The sequence below is a fragment of the Dasypus novemcinctus genome, chromosome 24 (assembly GCF_030445035.2).
Source record: "Dasypus novemcinctus isolate mDasNov1 chromosome 24, mDasNov1.1.hap2, whole genome shotgun sequence".
In the NCBI taxonomy this organism is placed as follows: Eukaryota; Metazoa; Chordata; class Mammalia; order Cingulata; family Dasypodidae; genus Dasypus; species Dasypus novemcinctus.
The window spans coordinates 54,341,693-54,359,999 of record NC_080696.1 but is presented as its reverse complement, the minus strand read 5'-3'; the positions used below and the strand labels follow the sequence as shown (position 1 = coordinate 54,359,999).

The 18,307-nt window shown below is 54.2% G+C and overlaps 1 protein-coding gene across 1 annotated transcript in view; it reads right to left on the bottom strand.

Annotated features, from left to right (window-relative positions):
• The window catches only part of BCAS4 (breast carcinoma amplified sequence 4), an 84,655-nt gene that overhangs the window by 30,380 nt on the left and 35,968 nt on the right, over positions 1–18,307 (bottom strand). Inside the window, exons 3-4 of the mRNA XM_058287232.2 lie at positions 13,107–13,208; positions 5,430–5,564 (exon numbers count right to left, since the gene is read on the bottom strand). Of these exons, the coding sequence (XP_058143215.1) occupies positions 5,430–5,564; positions 13,107–13,208 (237 nt within the window). The remainder of the gene's footprint in view (positions 1–5,429; positions 5,565–13,106; positions 13,209–18,307) is intronic.

Below are 18,307 nucleotides of genomic sequence, written 5' to 3'. Positions count from 1 at the left end.
AAAAAAAGTTTTCTAGTCAGGAGGCGCTTCCTCTGCATTCACCCTAAAAATCTCCACAAGAAGGCAATGTTCACACAACACCCGGCGGCCCCGCCCGCCCCCCGCGCCTCCCCGGCCCCCCGCGCCGCCCAGGAGCCGGAGCGCGCGAGCCGGGGCGGGCCTGGGGGCGGTGGGCGCGGGGCCCGCCCGGGGCGGAGGCGGCCGCGCGGCCCTGCCCGCGGCGTCACTGCCCGCCGTCTGCTGGGGCGCCCTCCCACCGCAAGGGCTGCCGGGGCGGGAGGGGAAGCGCGGGGCCTCCTCTCCAGGGGCGCCCCGGGGGCGGGGAAGGCGCCCCGAGGCTGAGCCGCGCTCCTCCAGGCCTGGGGCGGGGGCTGCTGGGGCCCCGGGGAGGCCCGCGGGGGGCGGCGGGCAGGAACGGCTCCTGCAGGCCGGCGGGCGGCTCCTCCCACAGCCGCGGGACCGCCACCAAAGCCCGGGCCGCCACCCCTGCCCCCGCCACCGGGAGAGAGCGGTGCCCCCGGCGCGCCACCGCCTGGAAACCACCCCCGGAGAAACCTGGGGGCCCAGCAAGGGCCACGGCGGCCTTGAGGGTGCAGGGACCTAAACCCATTCCTATCAAATCTCTCCTGTGTGCTCCACGAGGAGGGAAGCTCAGATGCCTCAGGCAGGCATGGGGATGGGTGCGAGGCCCAGAAGGTGGGTGAGCAGAAGCAGCAGAGCAGATCCCGCGTGAAGTCTGATTTTTTTTTAAAATACTGGCAACTAATTCTAACACACACACACATCCCAAGCTGGTCAAAGGACACTGGTCAGTGCGCTGGTCCAGGGACCTCCGGTTTGCAGCCCTGGCCATGGAGGCTGCAACCCCTGCCCTTGGGAAGATCATGGCAGGAGGGGAGAGGCCCTGAACAAGGTCAAAGCTGGACTCAAATGCTAAGCGCACAGCCCCAGGTCCCCGCCTGGAGTAACGACGCCTCTGTCTGGGGTGGCTGCGGGAAGTTAAGTCAAGGCCCAGATCAGCCCTGGGCTACGCTGGACACTCAGCACGGCTGCTGGCTGTTAGTTCTGCTGCTGCTATGAGAAGAAGGGCTCTGGCTGGGTCTGGTGCCAGGAAAGGGAGACCGTGCCCCTCCACCCCCTGCAGGGTCCCACAGGGCCTTGAGGGGGCGGGGCCTGTGAGATACAGGCCAGCGGCCTAAAATCTGAAGCTGGAAGTGCTATGGGTGTGACCCACAGGTGCAACATGCTTTTTTCCTCCTACAGTGTTCAACATTTTTAAAGCATCAGACAATGAAGATTCATATCGACATGCAGATATTCAGACTGCCCCCAAAATGGGAAAATCTGGTCACACTAGGTCCCCATTTCTGCAAAGCTGGTGCTGAGCAACCTCCACACCCTTAGATGAGACCTGGGCTCTGCAATTTGCCACAATCCCCACTGTTCCCTATAGTCTCACACTTGGCAGACTAACTCATGTGTGTCACCAGCCTGCCCCACAGACGTCTGTGGGGGTGAGAGCTGCTCCAGCAGGAAAGTGATACATCTGTTTTCCCCTGTGCTGCTGCTCTTCTCCAGGGCTGCCCTCTCTTCCCCCACAGCTCTTCTGACCTTCTCCACCAAGGTGCTGAGCAATCACGCCTCTCCGGGCCCAGGCAGCCCCGCTCTGGGCAGGAGTCAGGACTTGGCCCCAGCTGGGTTTGCAATTAGCCAGAGAGTCCTCCTTGGAAAGCACCACACTTCTCCATCAGAAAAATTAATCAAAATGACACCTCGTGAACACGATGTTTTGGCGCCGCAGAAAACAAACAGTGGTTTACAGCAAATTAGCGAGGCCTGCTCCACGCCTCTGGGCACACAGGCCAGGCGGAGGGCCTGGCACGGTCAGCACAACCCTTGTGGCAGCCACTGGGCCGTGACCAGGCCAGACCACACACCTGGCGTGGGCTCCCCGTGCACGTCTGAGGGCCCGGGGCTCAGGCGCCTCCAGCTCCGTCCCACGCTCTGCTCCCACGCAGGCCTGTAACAACTTCCAGATGTCAGGGGCCCGTGTGCAGGAGCTGGGCTGACGGGCGCCGTCGGATCAGCCTCCCCCTCGGGCAGGGTCTCCGGGACCCCAGCCCCTCATCGAGGCGCCCTGAGCCCTCTTTTCTTTCCTCTCCTTGCACAAAGCCCCAAGACTGGCGAGGCGTGGAATTCCAGTGAGCTCAGGGTGAAGGAGGAGACGTTTCTCAGGCGAGCAAAGTTTATTCCTAACAAGTGGATCTTGTGGCTTGCAAGACACCCAGGTGCCCTGCTCAGCTCTTGTATTCAAGTCTCAACAAGATGTCCCAGACTCCGAACACCAGCTGTCGCTCAGGGTAGACGGTGAGTCCTACGGCTTACCCAAGTGAAGCAAATCTGATCAGGTCACTCTCCTCCTCTTAACCGTCCATGGCTCCCCATTCCCCTTAGAGTCCAAATTCCTCTGCATGGCCTTGAGGTCGTGTGTATTCTGACCTTGCCTCTCTCGACTCTCGTCTCACTCATTTGTTCAGTCTGCACTGGACAGGAGCTCCATGAGAGAAGAGATCACACCTCCCTCCCAAGACAATATGGGATAGAGTTTAAAATGTGGGTTCATACCCCAATGCTGTGTGACCTTGGATAATTTACTTAACCTCTCTGTGCCTCCAATACCTCATCTGCAAAATGGGGATGAAAACAACACTCCCTCACAGGGTGCTGTGAGGACTGACGAGTTGCGAGCAGAGCTGGGCGTGGAGCAGGGCACAATCTAGGCTGGCTGCTCCATCCTAACTACTCCCCACCACGTGATCCAGCCATCTGTCCCAGGCCCCTCCATTATTCACAAGCAAAGCTGCCTTTCCAGAGCAGCCAAAGCCCCTAAAGGCTACACTCAGCTCCCCTCAGAGCTCTGGGGGGTCTCTCTTCCTTTTCACTCCCATGCCGCAGTCCAGGTCCTCACCGTTCGCTTCAAATCCCAACGAGCTCCCCGACAAGCCAAGCCTTCGTGACCTAGCCCGGGCCAGCTAATTTATAATTGAACTATCTGAGGCCTGCAGAGGTTAAGCAATTTGTCCAAGGTCATGGAGCTAAAAAATTATCAGAGATAGATGGGATCTAGCTCCAGTGGAAGAGAGATGCCATTCTCAGTTAAAATCTTAGAAGAGTGAAAGAACTGTTGAGCAAGTATAATCTAAAACTTTTCTTTTATGTAATGCAGCACGAAAATAAGGATTTCTGTACCATGAACAGTACGTGGTACAACGTACAGAATTTCTGTACACTGCGGCGTGGAAACGTGTGCGTTTCTGTGCCTTGGGACCGAGGCCCCAGGGCTCTGGGTGGGCACCAGGTCTGTGGACCGACCCCCGGTCTTTCAGGCTCAAGGTCAGGGGGTGAGGGCTCCCTACAAGATGGTCTTTGGGTGTCCCCAGGTCGACTTCTCCATCTCAAGGGCCCCCCGAAAGCAGAGGGGGAGACAGCGGGGCAGGAAAAAGGAAAGCGTGTGGAGGGTGTGGGCAGCCCAGGGCACCGCGCCCCCTGGGCTGCCTGCCTGGCCCTCGGGCCTGGGCTCTCGCTGCGGAACCTCGAGGGAAAGAGCAGAAGAGAAACCAAAGCTCTCTGAGGCCCCCTGCCCAGGGCCCCTCCAGCTGAGCTGGAGCCTCGGGAACAGGCCAAGGAGAAGCGCCGGGCGGGGAGTCTGCCTTCAGAGCACCCACCCCCGAGGGTGCGGCCGTGAACACCAAAAGGGAGCGCGTGCCCTCCACCCCGGGCATCCAAAAACCAGGTGGAAGAAACAGAACCATCCAGGGACCCCAGGAGGGCCCCGTCGGCCTACCAGCAGCTCCCAGGCCCAGAGACAGCCCAGACAGCCCCAGCAGGGCGAAACAGCCCCGAGCGCTGGCCCTGGGCTCCAGTGTCACGGATTCAAATCCCAGCCCCGCCACGCACTGAAGGGCCTCGGGCACACCAAGCGCCTCTCGGGGCCTCTGTTTCCTCATCTGTAAACAGGGACAGGGACCGGCCCTCCACGCGGGGCACGCCCAGAGCGGGGGCTCGAGTGCACCACCGCCGAGGCCCTCCCGCTGCGCCCTGCACCCCCAGACAAAGCCCTCGTGGGGGCCAAGATCAACACGTGGGGCTGCCCAATGACTCACCAGCCGCTGGCCGGGACGCGTTTCCTGGAACAGGTCACCACAGGTAGGCTGGGGGCAGGGAGGAGCCTGCTGAGGCCCCGAGTCTGGCAGAGACAGAGGGTGCAGGTCCTGGCACGCCCCAGCCTCACCCTGGCAGGATCCTGCGGCAGGAGTGGGGTGAGGGGAAACCCAGCAGCGGACCCCACCAGCCTGGGGCGCTGCGCCAGCTCTGACCTTGGGGACAGGACTCAAGCCTCAGTCTCCACCTCTGTGCCAACCCCAGGGGACAGCTCCACAGATTCAAGAGAAGTGGGCAGAGTACAGAGCCCAAGTGCCCATCTCGGGACCCCCACTGCAGGCCGTGGGCAGCCAAGGTTCCCTGTCCTTCTGCCCCCTAACATCCCTGTAAAACCTACCGCGAGCAGAGCGCTGTGTGCTGGGGCTCTAGTCACCCGGGAAATGGGCACCATAACTCGAGGGAGAAGAGGACAACAGACGGAACTTACAACGTCATTGTTGCTGCAAGGCAGAGAGATCGAGTTTGTCTGGGGAGAGGGCAATCCCAGAAGGCTTCTCACAGGAGGCTGCATTAGCTTGGGTTCTGAAGGTTCAACAGGAGTTCCTAGACCTTGAGATCGGTGAGGCTCTGCTAGATGCTAGTAGCACACACCCCCCAAATTATGACAACCAAAAATGTCTCCAGACATTGCCAAATGATCCCTGGAAGGGGGGGAGGGCAGAACTGTCCCCGCCCCAGGGGAGAACCACTGGACTCGGCCATCAGATGACAGGAAAAGACAAGCTGTGCCTTGAACATCAAAGGTCTCAACTGCAGGATCGCTTTTCATCAGCAGAAGGAAGACAAGGGTCCTTCCTTCCTCTGGAGCTGGGGGGAGGATTCCAGGAGAGCGGAACCGCCTTTGGAAGGCGGGCTGTGCCTCCACCTCCCCACCTCCTCTTCTGCTCTAGGCGGACTCACACCTTATGAAGGAAGGCCTGGCCGGGATACGACCCTGAGGACGGCACGGGGCGGGGGCAGGGGCTGGGTGACCCAAATGGACCATGGTGCTGGGCACACAGCAGGCGCTCACTAAATGCTGAACCGGTAAGCGAGCGGGCCCAGCACAGAAGCTGAGGTGCGCGGCGTGGGGGAAGAAGCAGACGCGCTGGGGGGCAGACGCGGCTTCCTGTCTGCAGGCGTGAACTGTGCCCTCTGAACTCCTGTTTCCTGAGCCCCCGCCCCACGCCGGGGTCTGGGGAGGACGGGGGAGGGGCTGGGGCACTCACGTTCCTGAAGGGGGCGAGCCCGGAGGAGCCCAGCCACCTCCGCAGGGCGCGCGGGACGGCCCCGTGGTCCCGCTCAGCCTGCAGCACGTGCGCTTCCAGGAAGGAGACGTGGCGCCCCACCATCTTGACGAAGGCCTGCGGGGAGAGGGGACGGGGGAGAGGGGGGCAGGGAGGGGAGGGGGAGGGGGAGAGGGGAGGGGAGGGGGAGGGGGAGAGGGGAGGGGGAGGGGGAGAGGGGAGGGGGAGAGGGGAGGGGGAGGGGGAAAGGGGAAGGTACAGGGGAGGGGGAGGGGGGAGGGGGAGAGGGGAGGGGGAGAGGGGAGGGAGAAGGGGAAAGGGAAAGGTACAGGGGAGGGGGGAGAGGGAGAGAGGAGACGGGGAGGGGGAGGGGGGACAGGGGAGGGGGGCAGGGGAGAGGGGGGAGAGGAGGAGGCGATGTCACATCTGCCACCGACAGGAGCACGTTCCGGCTGTGCTCCCTCAGCCTGCGGACACCAACCTGCCGCCCTCCCTGAGGACAGCAGTGACTGCTCCAGGAGCAGCCCCGGCGGAGCCTCTGCTTGTTCCTCTCACCTCCTCCCCACAGCGACCTTGATTCCATCCTCCATTTTACAGTAGAGGAAAACGAAGCTCAGAGTGGCTGGGTCACCTGCCCCAAGTCACACAGCCAGGAAGTGCAGGGAGGGGACCCTGTCAGATTTCAAAGCCTTCTTCACCAAAAATGGACTTCTTGGAAATTGCCAAAATGATCCCTTAAATAGTTGCTTGACGTGTATCAGGAGGTCTCAAACCCCGAAGGCTCCAGGGGCCAGGCAGGTGACAACCAAGGGAAGAGGGCCCAGGGGGGTCTGGGGTGGAACTGAGAGCTTGGTCCGGTCCAGTTCCAATGGCAAAAAAAGACAGAACTCTGGAGCAGCCTGGGTTAGAGTCCAGTTCTGTCACCCACCAGCTGTGGTCACTTTGTTTCTATTCGCCTCAATTTTCTTATCAGCAAAATGGGGGTGATAATATCCGCGGTGCTAAGCAAGCTGCGCTTAGCACATCCAGACAGCTCGAGAAACGTCAGCTTAGAGCAGTGCGCACCAGGAGACGCGCTGGTTCACGTAAACCCTGCAGCACGTGTCAGCCTCAGCCGTAAATCTTAATCGCGGTCCGCCTCCCGCCAGAACGCGGGCGCCGAGTCAGCATTGTTCACTGCGCCGCATCCCAAGGTCAAGACCAGAGCCTGGTCTGCCAGGAAGGGCTCGGCTACACGGTGGATGTCTGCAGGAATGAATGACCGAATGAATGAATGCATCCTTAAAAAGACAAGGACAGATCCAAGATGGCAGCAGCCACACCGCTGCTGCCCCGGGTTGCGGCAGCGGCAGCAGGGGCTGCACCCGCCGCGCTGGGAGCAGGGCTGTGCCACGGAACCAGGGTCCAGGGAAGCCTCCTCTGACCCGGGCTCCGGCTCGTACGCCCGGAGGCCACACTCTGCCAGAGACCGGCACATCTGGTCGTAAAACAGCCCCGTCCTCCCCTTCCTCCAGCCAATTCCCATTTTACGCTACCAGCCTGTGGGGCGTGCGGGCACGGGAGGATCGCCAGGCTGAACGGCCTCCAGATGCCAGGGGGCAGCCCGGCCAGGCCCAGCCAGGGAGGCGCACGCAGCCACGGAAACAGGCAGCCGCGGCCCAGCCAGGCTGGGGTGGCAGCAGCGGGAGGAGAGGGGGCAGAGAGTGTCGACAGCAGACCTTAACCCCTCCAATGGCAGGGTGCTGGGATCATGGGTGATTTCTTTATTTTTTCTCTTCAGTGAAAATGTACTGCTTTTATAATCAATTGGAGGGAGGGAGGGAGAGAAGGAAAGGACGGAAAAGGAAGGAAGGGGGAAGGAAAGGGGCAGGGAAAGAAAGGAGAGAGGAAGGGGAAAGAAGAGAAGGGGGAAGGAGAGGGAAGACTGAAGGAAGGAGGAAAGAGGGAGGGAGGGAAGGAGGAAGGGAAGGGAAGAGAGAGAGAAAGAAAGAGAAGAAAGCCCCATCGTTTAAAAAATAAGCTTGGAAGTGCCCAGGCATGTGAACGCTGCTCTGAAGGTCCTGAGGTCCCTCACCAGGGCCCTGCCCAGAAAAGGGGGCCAACCTTCAGCATTTGGGGGCGGCCAGGACCACAGCCCTTTGCAATCCCAGCTCCACCACTGCCTATGTCTGCGGCCTTGGGCAAGTTACTTCACCTCTCTGTGCCTCAGTTGCTTTTTCTGTAAAACGGGACTAGTAACAGGGCCTTCCTCCTGGGATTGCTGCGAGGGTAAAGTGAGGTCTTAGGCATAAAGGCCAGGGTAGCAGCTCAATAAGTGTTCACTTTCATTATTAAAACTAATCAAGGGCCAAGTTCAGGCCTCAGAGGTCACCCTGTGGCTCCCAAGCCCCAGGCAGCAGGTCGCGCTGAGCTGAGAGCAGGGTGGCTTCGGGCTCTGGAGGCCCCTGGCAATACAGTGCCCCCAGGAGACTTGGGAAGGTGGGTGCCGTCCTCTGCATACCCACCCCCTTCAGCCTGTGGACCACCACGACAGCTGTCCTCACCAAGGCTGACGCTGAGCCGGGCACCCGACTTCACGCACGTCATCCTCACAAGGATGCCGCGAAGGACAGAGAGTATATTCCCAGTTTACAGAGAAGGAAACTGAGGCTCCAAGAGTTTGAGGGAGTTCCCCGAGGGGCAGAGCTGAGGCCCAGGCTGTCTGGCTCTTGAATCCATCCTCCCATTCTTATCAGTTAGGGTTCGTATCAGTTCCTTAAGTTTTATTCTTTCAATACTCACACACTTCACAGTGGGAAATACCTATTTTCACATTTGCCTCAAACCCTGTCACCCTTTTGGGTCCCTTTAATAGAGACCCCACTTACAGAGACATCTCTCTTTACTCTAAGGCAAGCAACAGAACAGAGGAAGAGATTCAAGGCAGGTGCCATTTGGCCTCAGTGTTGGTGAGACTGTAGGGCAGAGTGGGGACTGTGGCAGCTGGACATTCATACCCCATTGAAGGGAACAAGGTCAACTCCAGCCGACTGCCTCAGGAGGGAAGGGGGTCTGGGGTTGGTTTTCTAACACCTGGCTGCTTGGCACAGTCTTGGCTCCTGCTGACACCCAAGTCTGCAAGCTCCATCGAAAATACAGTAATGCTAGTGAAAATGTAAAATGGTGCAGCTGTTGTGGAAACAGTTTGGCAGTTCCTGAAAAGACTTACCACATGACCTAGGTATTTACCCATATAAAAACACATGTCCACAGAAGAACAAAGATATTCATAATAGCCAAAAAGTGAAACCAAATGTCCATCAACAGATGAATGGATAAACAGATTGTAATAAAGGCATAGAATGGAAAATTATTTGGCCATGAAAAGGAAAGATGTTCTGGCACATGCTACAAAATGGATGAACCCTAGAAACATCATATTGAGCGAAATAAGCCAGACCGAGGGGCCACATACTGTATGGCTCTGTTTACGAAATGTCCAAAACAGGGAAAGCCATAGAGACCACAGAGATCAGTGGTGCCAGGGGCTGGGTGGAGGGAGGAGTGGGAGTGACTGCAAATAGGTAATGGGTTTCTTTTTGGGGTATGAAAATGTTCTGGAATTACAATTGTAATGGGTGCACAACTTTGTGAGTATAATGAAAACTGCTGAATGGAACACTTTTTTAAAATGTCAGTTTAGACTTTATCAGGGAAAAGAAACATTAGCTGCCATCCCCTTGCGTGGGTCCCAGCTCCATGGCTTGGCCCGACAGGGTCCTGCCTGGCGCTCCAGCCTCCTCCCTTTCCTGGATCTCCATACCTGCCTACAAGTGCCCGAGAAGCCGTGCTCTTTCCAGCCTCAGGACCTTTGCACAAACTGTGCCCTCGGCCCAGAATGCTCCTTTTTGCTTCCCTCCCCAAGCTCACGCCTCCATCCTTCAGGTCTTAGCCTAAAGGTCATACTCCCAGGAAGCCTCTGTTCTCTTAGGTTCTGGCGAGATGCCTCTACTGGGTCTAATAGTTTAGCAGTTTGACATAGTTATGACTTCCAAAAATAGATATTGGATTATGTTTGTAATCTGATCTCTACCTGGTGTGATTAACTTATGACTGGGGCTTTGATTGGGCCATGTCATTAGGGCATTGATAAAAGGCATGGCAAGGAAAGAGTTGAGGGCTTTTAATGTTGGAGTTTTGATGTTGGGAGTTTAATGCTGAAGTCTTAAGCTGGAGCCCTGGGGAGAGAGACAGAGCCATTTGCCTGATAGACTACTGCTGACCTTGTGGAGAGAGGCAAAGCCTAGAGAGCCTCAGAGTCTACAGATGACCTTGTGGAGGAACCAGAGGAGCTGAGCCCAGAGGAACCCAGGAAGCCTGAACCCTCGCAGACGTCGGCAGCCATCTTGCTCCAACACGTGGAAATAGACTTTGGTGAGGGAAGTGACTTATGCTTTATGGCCTGGTATCTGTAAGCTCCTACCCCAAATAAATACCCTTTATGAAAACCAAACCAATTTCTGGTACTTTGCATCAGCACCCCTTTGGCTAATACAAACAGTGTCCCTCAAAAATTCACATCCACCCAGGACCTCAGAACACGACCTCGTTTGGAAACAGGGTCCTTGCAGATGTAACGAAGGTGAGGTTGTCCGGGTTAGGGTGGGCGCTAATCTAACAAATGGCGTCCTTATAAGAAAAGGGAAATTGGGGCAGAGAGGCACGGGGAGAAGGCCACATGGTGGCGGAGGCAGAGACTGGAGCGCTATGTTGACAAGCCATGCAACACCGAGAGTTGCTGGGAGCACCCAGGAGCTAGAAAGGGCCGGAAGGAATCTTCCCCAGAGCCTCCGGAGGGAGCGCGGACCTGCCCACACTGGTTTCGGACTTCCAGCCTCTGGAACCGCGAGACGATATGCTCTGCTGTTTGCCAGGCTTTGCTAAGGCAGCGTCCCCGGGCTACACCCTGGAGGGGCCGTGGCACACTCCCACCCGGCCGGCTTCCTCCTCCCCCACCCCAGAGGCCAGGCGCAGGGCCTGGGAGCCGGCCCCAGCTGTATCCCCCAGCACCCATCTCTGCGGAGCCCATCAGGAGCACTCAGTCAGTGTCTGCTGGTGTTGATAAGGGTTAGGGTTCAAGAACCTGGTCAAGCCATCCACTCGCCTTACCCCCGTTTTACAGATGGGGAAACAGAGGCTCAGATTCTGATGTGGGTCACACACTAGGAAGGAGCACCAGGATTTGAACCCCAGCCATCTGAGCGGTGGGTCTCAACCAAGGGCGATCTTGTCCCTAGGAGACATTTTCCAATGTCTAGTGACATTTTGGTTGTCACAACTGGGGGAGGACGCTCCTGGCATCCCGCAGGTAGAGGCCAAAGATGCTGCACACACCCCTCCCTGGACAGAGGGTTACGCCCAGCGTGTCACCAGCGCCGAGGCGCCTGAGCTGGAGCTTGCACCGCAACCAATCAACCCTGCTGGCAGTTCAGGGGTTTCCTACCCGTCAGCATGAAGGCCAAGTCCCTGACCTTGACATCTAGGTCTGGATAGCTCCGCTCCTGCCACCCAGTTTCTCCAGGGCCTCCTTGGCTCATGTCATGCCTCCCCAAAATACATTCCCCACCCCAAAGAACATTCCCATGCTGATCCCAGAATCTGTGGCTCTTACCTTACACCTTACAGCAGGTGCAATTAAATTAGGCTCCTGGGAATGGGGAGATTACCCTGGTTTAGCCAGGGGGCCCAAGGCGCTTGAAGGTCTTTAGGAAGAGGAGGCGGGAAGGTCAGAGTTAGGAAGAGAAGAGGTAAGGAGGGGGCAGAGGTCAAAGAGCAGGGAAGGCTACACTGCTTTGAAAATGGAGGGAGGGGCACGAGATAAGAAATGCTGGAAGCCTCTAGAAGCTGGAAGAGGCAAGGAAACAAATTCTCCCTGGAATCTCCAGAAACAATCAGCCCTGCTGACACCTTGGTTTTAGCCCGCAAGGCACATTTTGGACTTCTGACATCCACCGCTGTAAGATCATAAACGCGTGTTGTCTGAAGCCACTGAATTGGTGGTAGTTTGTTGCAGAAGCAAGATGAAGCTAATGCAGTCATGCTTTATTGCCTCTCTCCTGGCTGGAATGCAGCTGTGGACTGTGCCCGTCTTTCTCACTGCTGTTATGTCCACAGTAGCGCATAGTAGGCCCTCAGTAAATGTGAGTGGACTGAAGGCTAAGGAAAGAATTGGGATTCAGAGCTAGGTCAGCCCAGGCAAGGCAAGCACCAAGGCCACAAATCAACACTTTCTTTCCTCCATCAAACGTGTGCAATAAAATGCAAATGAATCAGCTATTCCAAGGGCAGGGTTTTAATTATATTCCTGCCTCATTCTCTGCTGACAAGAATGTTAATTCTCTAACTCCGAGGCCAACTGCCACGCTCCCCGTCCTCTGCCCATGACTGCCACCAAACCGCGAGCCCCTCCCAGGATCCCATGCTTCGCTGTGGACAGAGTAGGAACTGAGCCAGGTCGCCAGGCTGATCAAGAGCCTGGGTGCCAGGGGATGTGGGCTGGAGGCATGGTGTCACATGGCCAGCAGTGTGGCCCCCAGAAAGTGGTTACTTCTCGGAGTTTCTGCTCCTTCTTTGGGAAATGGGGACAAAGAGGGCAAGGAGGAGGTGAAGATGGGGTGAGTCTTAGCCTGGTGCCCAGGCACGTAAGGGGGGAGGGTGAGATAAGGCAGTGGAGAGGCAACAGGGCATGGTGGGGACTGGGGCACAGTGAAGAGCATGTGCCCCATCAGAGGGCAGCCACCATCCAGCTCTACCCATTCTTGTAAGCATGCTACAAGAACACAAACCAGGGGCTGTATGTTCGTTTCCCGGGGCTGCTGAAACAAAGCACCACGACCTGGGGGGCAGGGGGAGGGGGCTAAAAGAGCAGACACATCCTCTCTGAAGGACAGAAGTTCCAAATCCAGGTGTCGGCAGAGCCACGGTCTCTCCCAAGGCTCTAGGGAAGAGCCTCTCCCAGCTCCTGGCGGCGTGCTGGCAATCCGCTTGCAGATGCAGCAGTTTGCCCTGTGCCTCCACCTCCACGCGGCCTCGCCCCTGGGTGCCCATCTCTTCTCCTCTTAGGACACCAGTCTTCCTGGATTAAGGCCCTCTTCCACTATGACCTCATCTTCTCTTAACTCCTCCCACCTGCAAAACCCTATTTCCAAATAAGGGCACATTCTGAGTACTGGGAGTGCGGACTTCAACCTAGCTTTTGGGGGGATGCAATTCAACCCGTAACAGCCAGGAAATGTCCTATTTCTCAATTTGGGTTATCTCTACGTGGGGCTTATATATGTAAGATAAACTGTAGAATTTGTGGGTATACATCTTTATACCTTAAAAAAGAAGCAGATTAAAGTATTAAGGAAATATGGCTCCAGGGTTATCAGATCTGAATTTTCAAAAGAAGTGTAAAATTCAGATTTTTATATAAAGTGTCCCAATTTTGAAATGCGGGAGACAAATTCACTTTGGTCACATGCTTTTTAGACACCACGTGAGGAAAGACTCCTTCACCGCCAACCCCCTCCACTGGGTCTAACAACACTTAACACACCCGAGGCCAAGCACCAGCATCTTAGAAGAAAACAAAAGAGCCAGAAAAAATTCTAAGAACGCTCAGGATCCGGGACACACCTCCAGCCGGTCCACTCTGGCATAGATGCCGCTCATTTCTGCCACTTTGGCCTTAAGGAGTGGGATGTTTTCCTCCAAGATCTGCGAGGTATCACTCCTGATCTGCAAGAACAAAACAGTTGGTGAGCCCTCTGCCCGCCACCGCACTCTCCCACCTGCCCGAGGAATGGCCCAGGAGCAAGCCAGGGTCCCAGGTGGGGAGCAACCTCCCCACGCAAATTGGTTTTTCCCTAGACACCCAGCAACACCTGTCCCAAACTAAGTACCTTCGTTCTCTAATGCATGACCTGGAGCCAAAGGAAACAATCAAATCTCTTCTCTACCCTAGAGTCGAGGTAAGTCGAGTTTGCACTGTGTTGGAAGTATTATTGTTAATGGGCTAATAATATTCATTAATGATGCAATAAAAAACACAGTTCTTGCACATCAAGGTGCTTCCTACCCACAGGCACTGGGCTAAACCCTTCCCAGGCATCATCTCCCTCATTTTCAGTGCCTAGCAGAGGCCCCAGCTCAGGGAGCCGTGCCTGGATTCCTGACCCAGAGACACTGTCACATACTAAATGCCATTCATTTAAGCCAGTACAGTCGAGGTTTTGTTACATGGCAATAGATAACCAACAAGGGATGACAACTTAGTACCACATTTTAATTTAAAAAATAGTTTTTAAAACTGTGCCTGTTTTTCCTTCTCTTTCTGATCAAGTATGTGAGACTCGTCTGTGGCGTTCGTGGAATTCTGCTCCACGGCCGCTCAGAATGACGTTGTCCCAGGCTTCCGGGACAGCCACACTGCTGTCTTGAGGCCTTCGTCCCATTGCTCTGCGAGGCTAAAGCCTGACTCCCCGTGTCTCTCTCCAGACCCCCCCGGCTCCCTCCTCACTCATGGCACTGCCATCTCCCGGGGCACCTGGCTCCAGGCCCAGTGTCCTCAGGAAACTGTTCCTTTCCCCTTCTCTGATCCCACAAGGTCAAACGTCGGCCCCGAGAGGGTGGGATCTGACCTCAGGCTGCCTGGCCTCAAGTCCCCCTCCTGCCCTTCTTCACCATGACCCCAGGCGAGGCCCCTGTGCCTCAGTTTCCTCATTTGTAAAATGGGGCTTGTACTAGTGCTCCTCTCGCATGGTTGCCGGGGGGGATTCAATGAGATCATCTATGGCTAAACACAGCCCCAGATGTGCCTCATGTGGTCTACTAAGAGTCAAGTGTTTTAATTTGACTTAATTTCGAATGTTAAACTCCAGGGTGGGGGGTGTATGTGTGGGAAGATGGCCAGGAATCAGCCCCTCCACCGCAAACCAGGAGGAACTGGCTGAGTCAACTGTTTTGAAACTCCAGCGTCTAGCGGGACACTGTGCAGCACCCAGGGACGAGCAGCAGGCGAGGCGGGTCACCTGCAGTAAACACTGGTGACTTTCCCTCTCCCCGCAGCCACTACCGCCGCCCTCCCCCAACACCACAGCAGGCAGCGGCGGTTACTCAACCCCGGCCCCTGGTGCGGCCCGCTGGTGCCAGGGTGGGATATAAAGAGATAAAGTTGGGATGTAAAGTTCCCCAAGATCTGGGGGTGTGTGGTCAATCACTGACCAATGCTTTTCTTTTCTATTTTGCTGACTGCTACTTTTGATCAGCTGCTTTACGTTGCTGAGGGCAGAGCTCTGATGGAGGCCACTGCTCCAACGGGGTAAAAGGGGCAGAGGCTTCTTAAGGGCAGTACCCTTCCTAGAAACTACGGAAAGCAGTTAAAGGGCTGCATCCATTGGAGAAGTGCTGAATCAAGAACACACAGCGCCGTAGGAGAAGCTCCTGGCACCCTGGCAGGCCCCTCCCTCAACCCCTCCCCAGAGCAGGGCGGAGCCACCAGAACCCCTTTTGTGGGTCCCTGGTCCTTCTCTAGCTGGGAAGGACCAACTTGAGAAACCACCTCCCCTGGCTGGCCCTGGCCTCCCAGAATTTGCCCTCCAGGCAAGAGCAGCTTGGGACAGGCAAAGCAGTTTGAGGAACTAGTGAGCTGGGCAGCCTGGAACAGAGGCTTCCCTGCTTAAAGTCCTGCGGGGGAGCACCTGGGAGGGGGAGAAAGTTTGTTTCCTAGGGAATAGAAGGGGCACTCAAGTTTCTGTAAAGAATGGTGGCTGATGGGTATGGGGAATGGCAGGAAGAGATGAGATGTGGAGGCGCCTTTGGGACTTGGAGTTGCCCTGGATGGTGCTGCAGGGGCAATCACCGGACATTGTAAATCCTCCCAGGGCCCACTGGATGGAATGGGGGAGAGTGTGGGCCATGATGTGGACCAATGACCATGAGGTGCAGAGATGCCCAGAGATGTACTTACCAAATGCAATGGATGTGTCATGATGATGGGAGTGAGTGTTGCTGGGGGAGGAGGGGTGCGGTGGGGGTGGTGGGGTCGAATGGGACCTCATATTTTTTTTAATGTAATATTTTTACAAAATCAATTAAAAAAAAAAAAGTTTCTGTAAAGAGGGGAATTCCTAAGGTCACTAGCAAGCACAAGAGCAGGACAAGACATAGACTCAAAAAAGACATAGTGCTTTGCATCTGCATTGAGTGGACCTTTTTGATAGCAGGGCTGGATTCTGAGGGAGAGCAGCCAATGCAAAGCCAATTTGCAAAGAAAGTGAAAGATATTTATTGCGTTGGTTTATTTGATTTTGTTAGCTCCTGGCACTCCAGCAAATCTATGGTATATCACTAGCTGGATACAAACTCAAGAAACAGACAGCTCAGAGACTAAATCTCAGGTTTACATTTTAAAATACTAAGCTGTACAGTATACAATAAAAGATTATAAGACAAAGAAACAGGAACAGATGGTCCATCCAAAGGAAGAGGATAAAAATCCATAATACACCAACAAAAATGACCAGACTGTGGACATACTGGATAAAGACTTTTAAAAAAATGATTTTCAATATGCTCAAAGAGATGAAAGAAAATACAGAAAATGAACTAAAGGATATAAGGAAAACAATGAATGAAGAACATGAGAATCTCAATAAAGAAATAAAACTTTGAAAAGAAACCAAGCAGAACTCCTGGATTTGAAATTCATAAAGCGGAAATGAAAAATCCCCAGGAGGGTTTCAACAGCAAATTGGAGCTGGCAGGAGAAAGAATCAATGAATTCTAAGACAAGACAACTGGAATGAGTCAGACTGAGGAAAGAATTAGAAAAAGTGAATAGCCTAAGACACTTGTAGGACACCATCAAGCATACCAATATATGCATGACGGGCATCCCAGAGGGAGAAAAAGGAATAGTCAAAAAAAAATGACAAAAAATTTTCCAAACTTGGCAAAAGACATGAACATACATATCCAAGAAGCCCAACCAACACCAAAAATGATCAACCTAAAGAGAAATAGGGAAGCAGATTTGGCCCAATGGATAGGGCGTCCGCCTACCACATGGGAGGCCCAAGGTTCAAACCCCGGGCCTCCTTGAACCGTGTGATGAGCTGGCCCACAAGCAGTGCCGATGTGCGCAAGGAGTGCTGTGCCTCGCAGGGGTGTCCCCCGCATAGGGGAGCCCCCCACACAAGGAGTGCGCCCCATGAGGAGAGCTGCCCAGCGCAAAAAAAGTGCAGCCTGCCCAGGAATGGCACCGCAGACAGAGAGCTGACACAGCAAGATGACGCAACAAAAAGAGACACAGATTCCCAATGCCACTGACAAGAATAGAAACGAACACAGAAGAACACACAGTGAATAGACACAGGGAGCAGACAACTGGGGGGGCGGGGGCGGGAAGGAGAGAGAAATAATAAATAGATACATAGAAAATAAATAAATAGAAATACACCCAAACACACAATATCAAACTATAGAATGCAAAGGACAAAAAAAAAAAAAAAGTTTTGAAGGCTGCAAGAGAAAAGCAATGTATTATGTAGAAGAGAATCCCAACTAGACTAAGTGCTGATTTCTCATCCAAAACCATGGTGGCAAGAAGGCAGAAGTTCAAATACTTAAGGTGCTGACAGAAAGCTATTGCCAACGAGGAATTTTATATGCAGCGAGACTTTCTTTAAAAATTGAGGGAGATTTGGGTCCTGGGAGTGGCCATTAGCCATAAGGATAAGGACAGTCCTTTTATACATAAAATTGAAAGCTATAAATTGCTTACACATATCTCTTCTCACTGACCCTCACAACAATAGAGAGGGTGGAATTAAAAGACAAAGATTTAAAAAAAAAAATGTTAGGGCAGAGCAGTTGTAGCTCAATGATTGAGTACCTGCTTTGCACATACAAGGTCCCGGGTTCAAAGCCCATTACCTCAACAACAACAACAACGACGAAAAGTCATAAATAGGGAAGGCTTGTTTGCAGGCAGTGGAAGAAACAGAACTGGAACCCATAAGAAGGTGGGGAAAAATTGACGAAGAGATTAAGATAGCCCCAAATAAACAAAAGCTGAGGGAGTTTCACCTCGAGAACTGCCCTACAAGCAATGCTAAAGGGAGTTCTTCAGACTGAAAGAAAAGGACATTAGACAGTGGATCAAAGGGAAAATTTTTTTTAAATGAAAATAGGCATTAGTGGGAGAAATAAGGGTAAAAAAATGGTTTAAGACATGTGAAGACTAAATAGAAAAATGAGAGAAGAAAGTCCTGCAATTATCAGTAGTTACTTTACATGTAAATGGATTAAACTCCCCAGTCAGACATATATTGACAGAATGGATAAAAAAACATGACTTAACTCTATGCTATTTACAAGAGACCCACCTTAAATTCAAAGACATGAATAGGTTTAAAGTAAAAGAATGGAAAAGAATATACAACAGACATAATTACCAAAAGAGAGCTGGGGTAGATATACAAATAAAATATAAAATAGACTTTAAGGGAGTGGATGTGGCTCAAGGGGTTCAGTGCCCACCTCCCATATGGGAGGTCCCAGGTTCAGTTCCTGGTGCCTCCTAAAAAAACAAGAACAATAAGCAAAACAAATGAAAAAACCAACTCAAGGGAGCAAATGTGGCTCAGTGGTTGAGTGCCAGCTTCCCATATATGAGGTCCTGGGTTCAAGCACAGGCCCCTAGTACCTCAAAACATACAAACAGGGAAACGGACTTGGCCCAGTGGTTAGGGCGTCCATCTACCACATGGGAGGTTCGCGGTTCAAACCCTGGGCCTCCTTGACCCGTGTGGAGCTGGCCCATGCGCAGTGCTGAT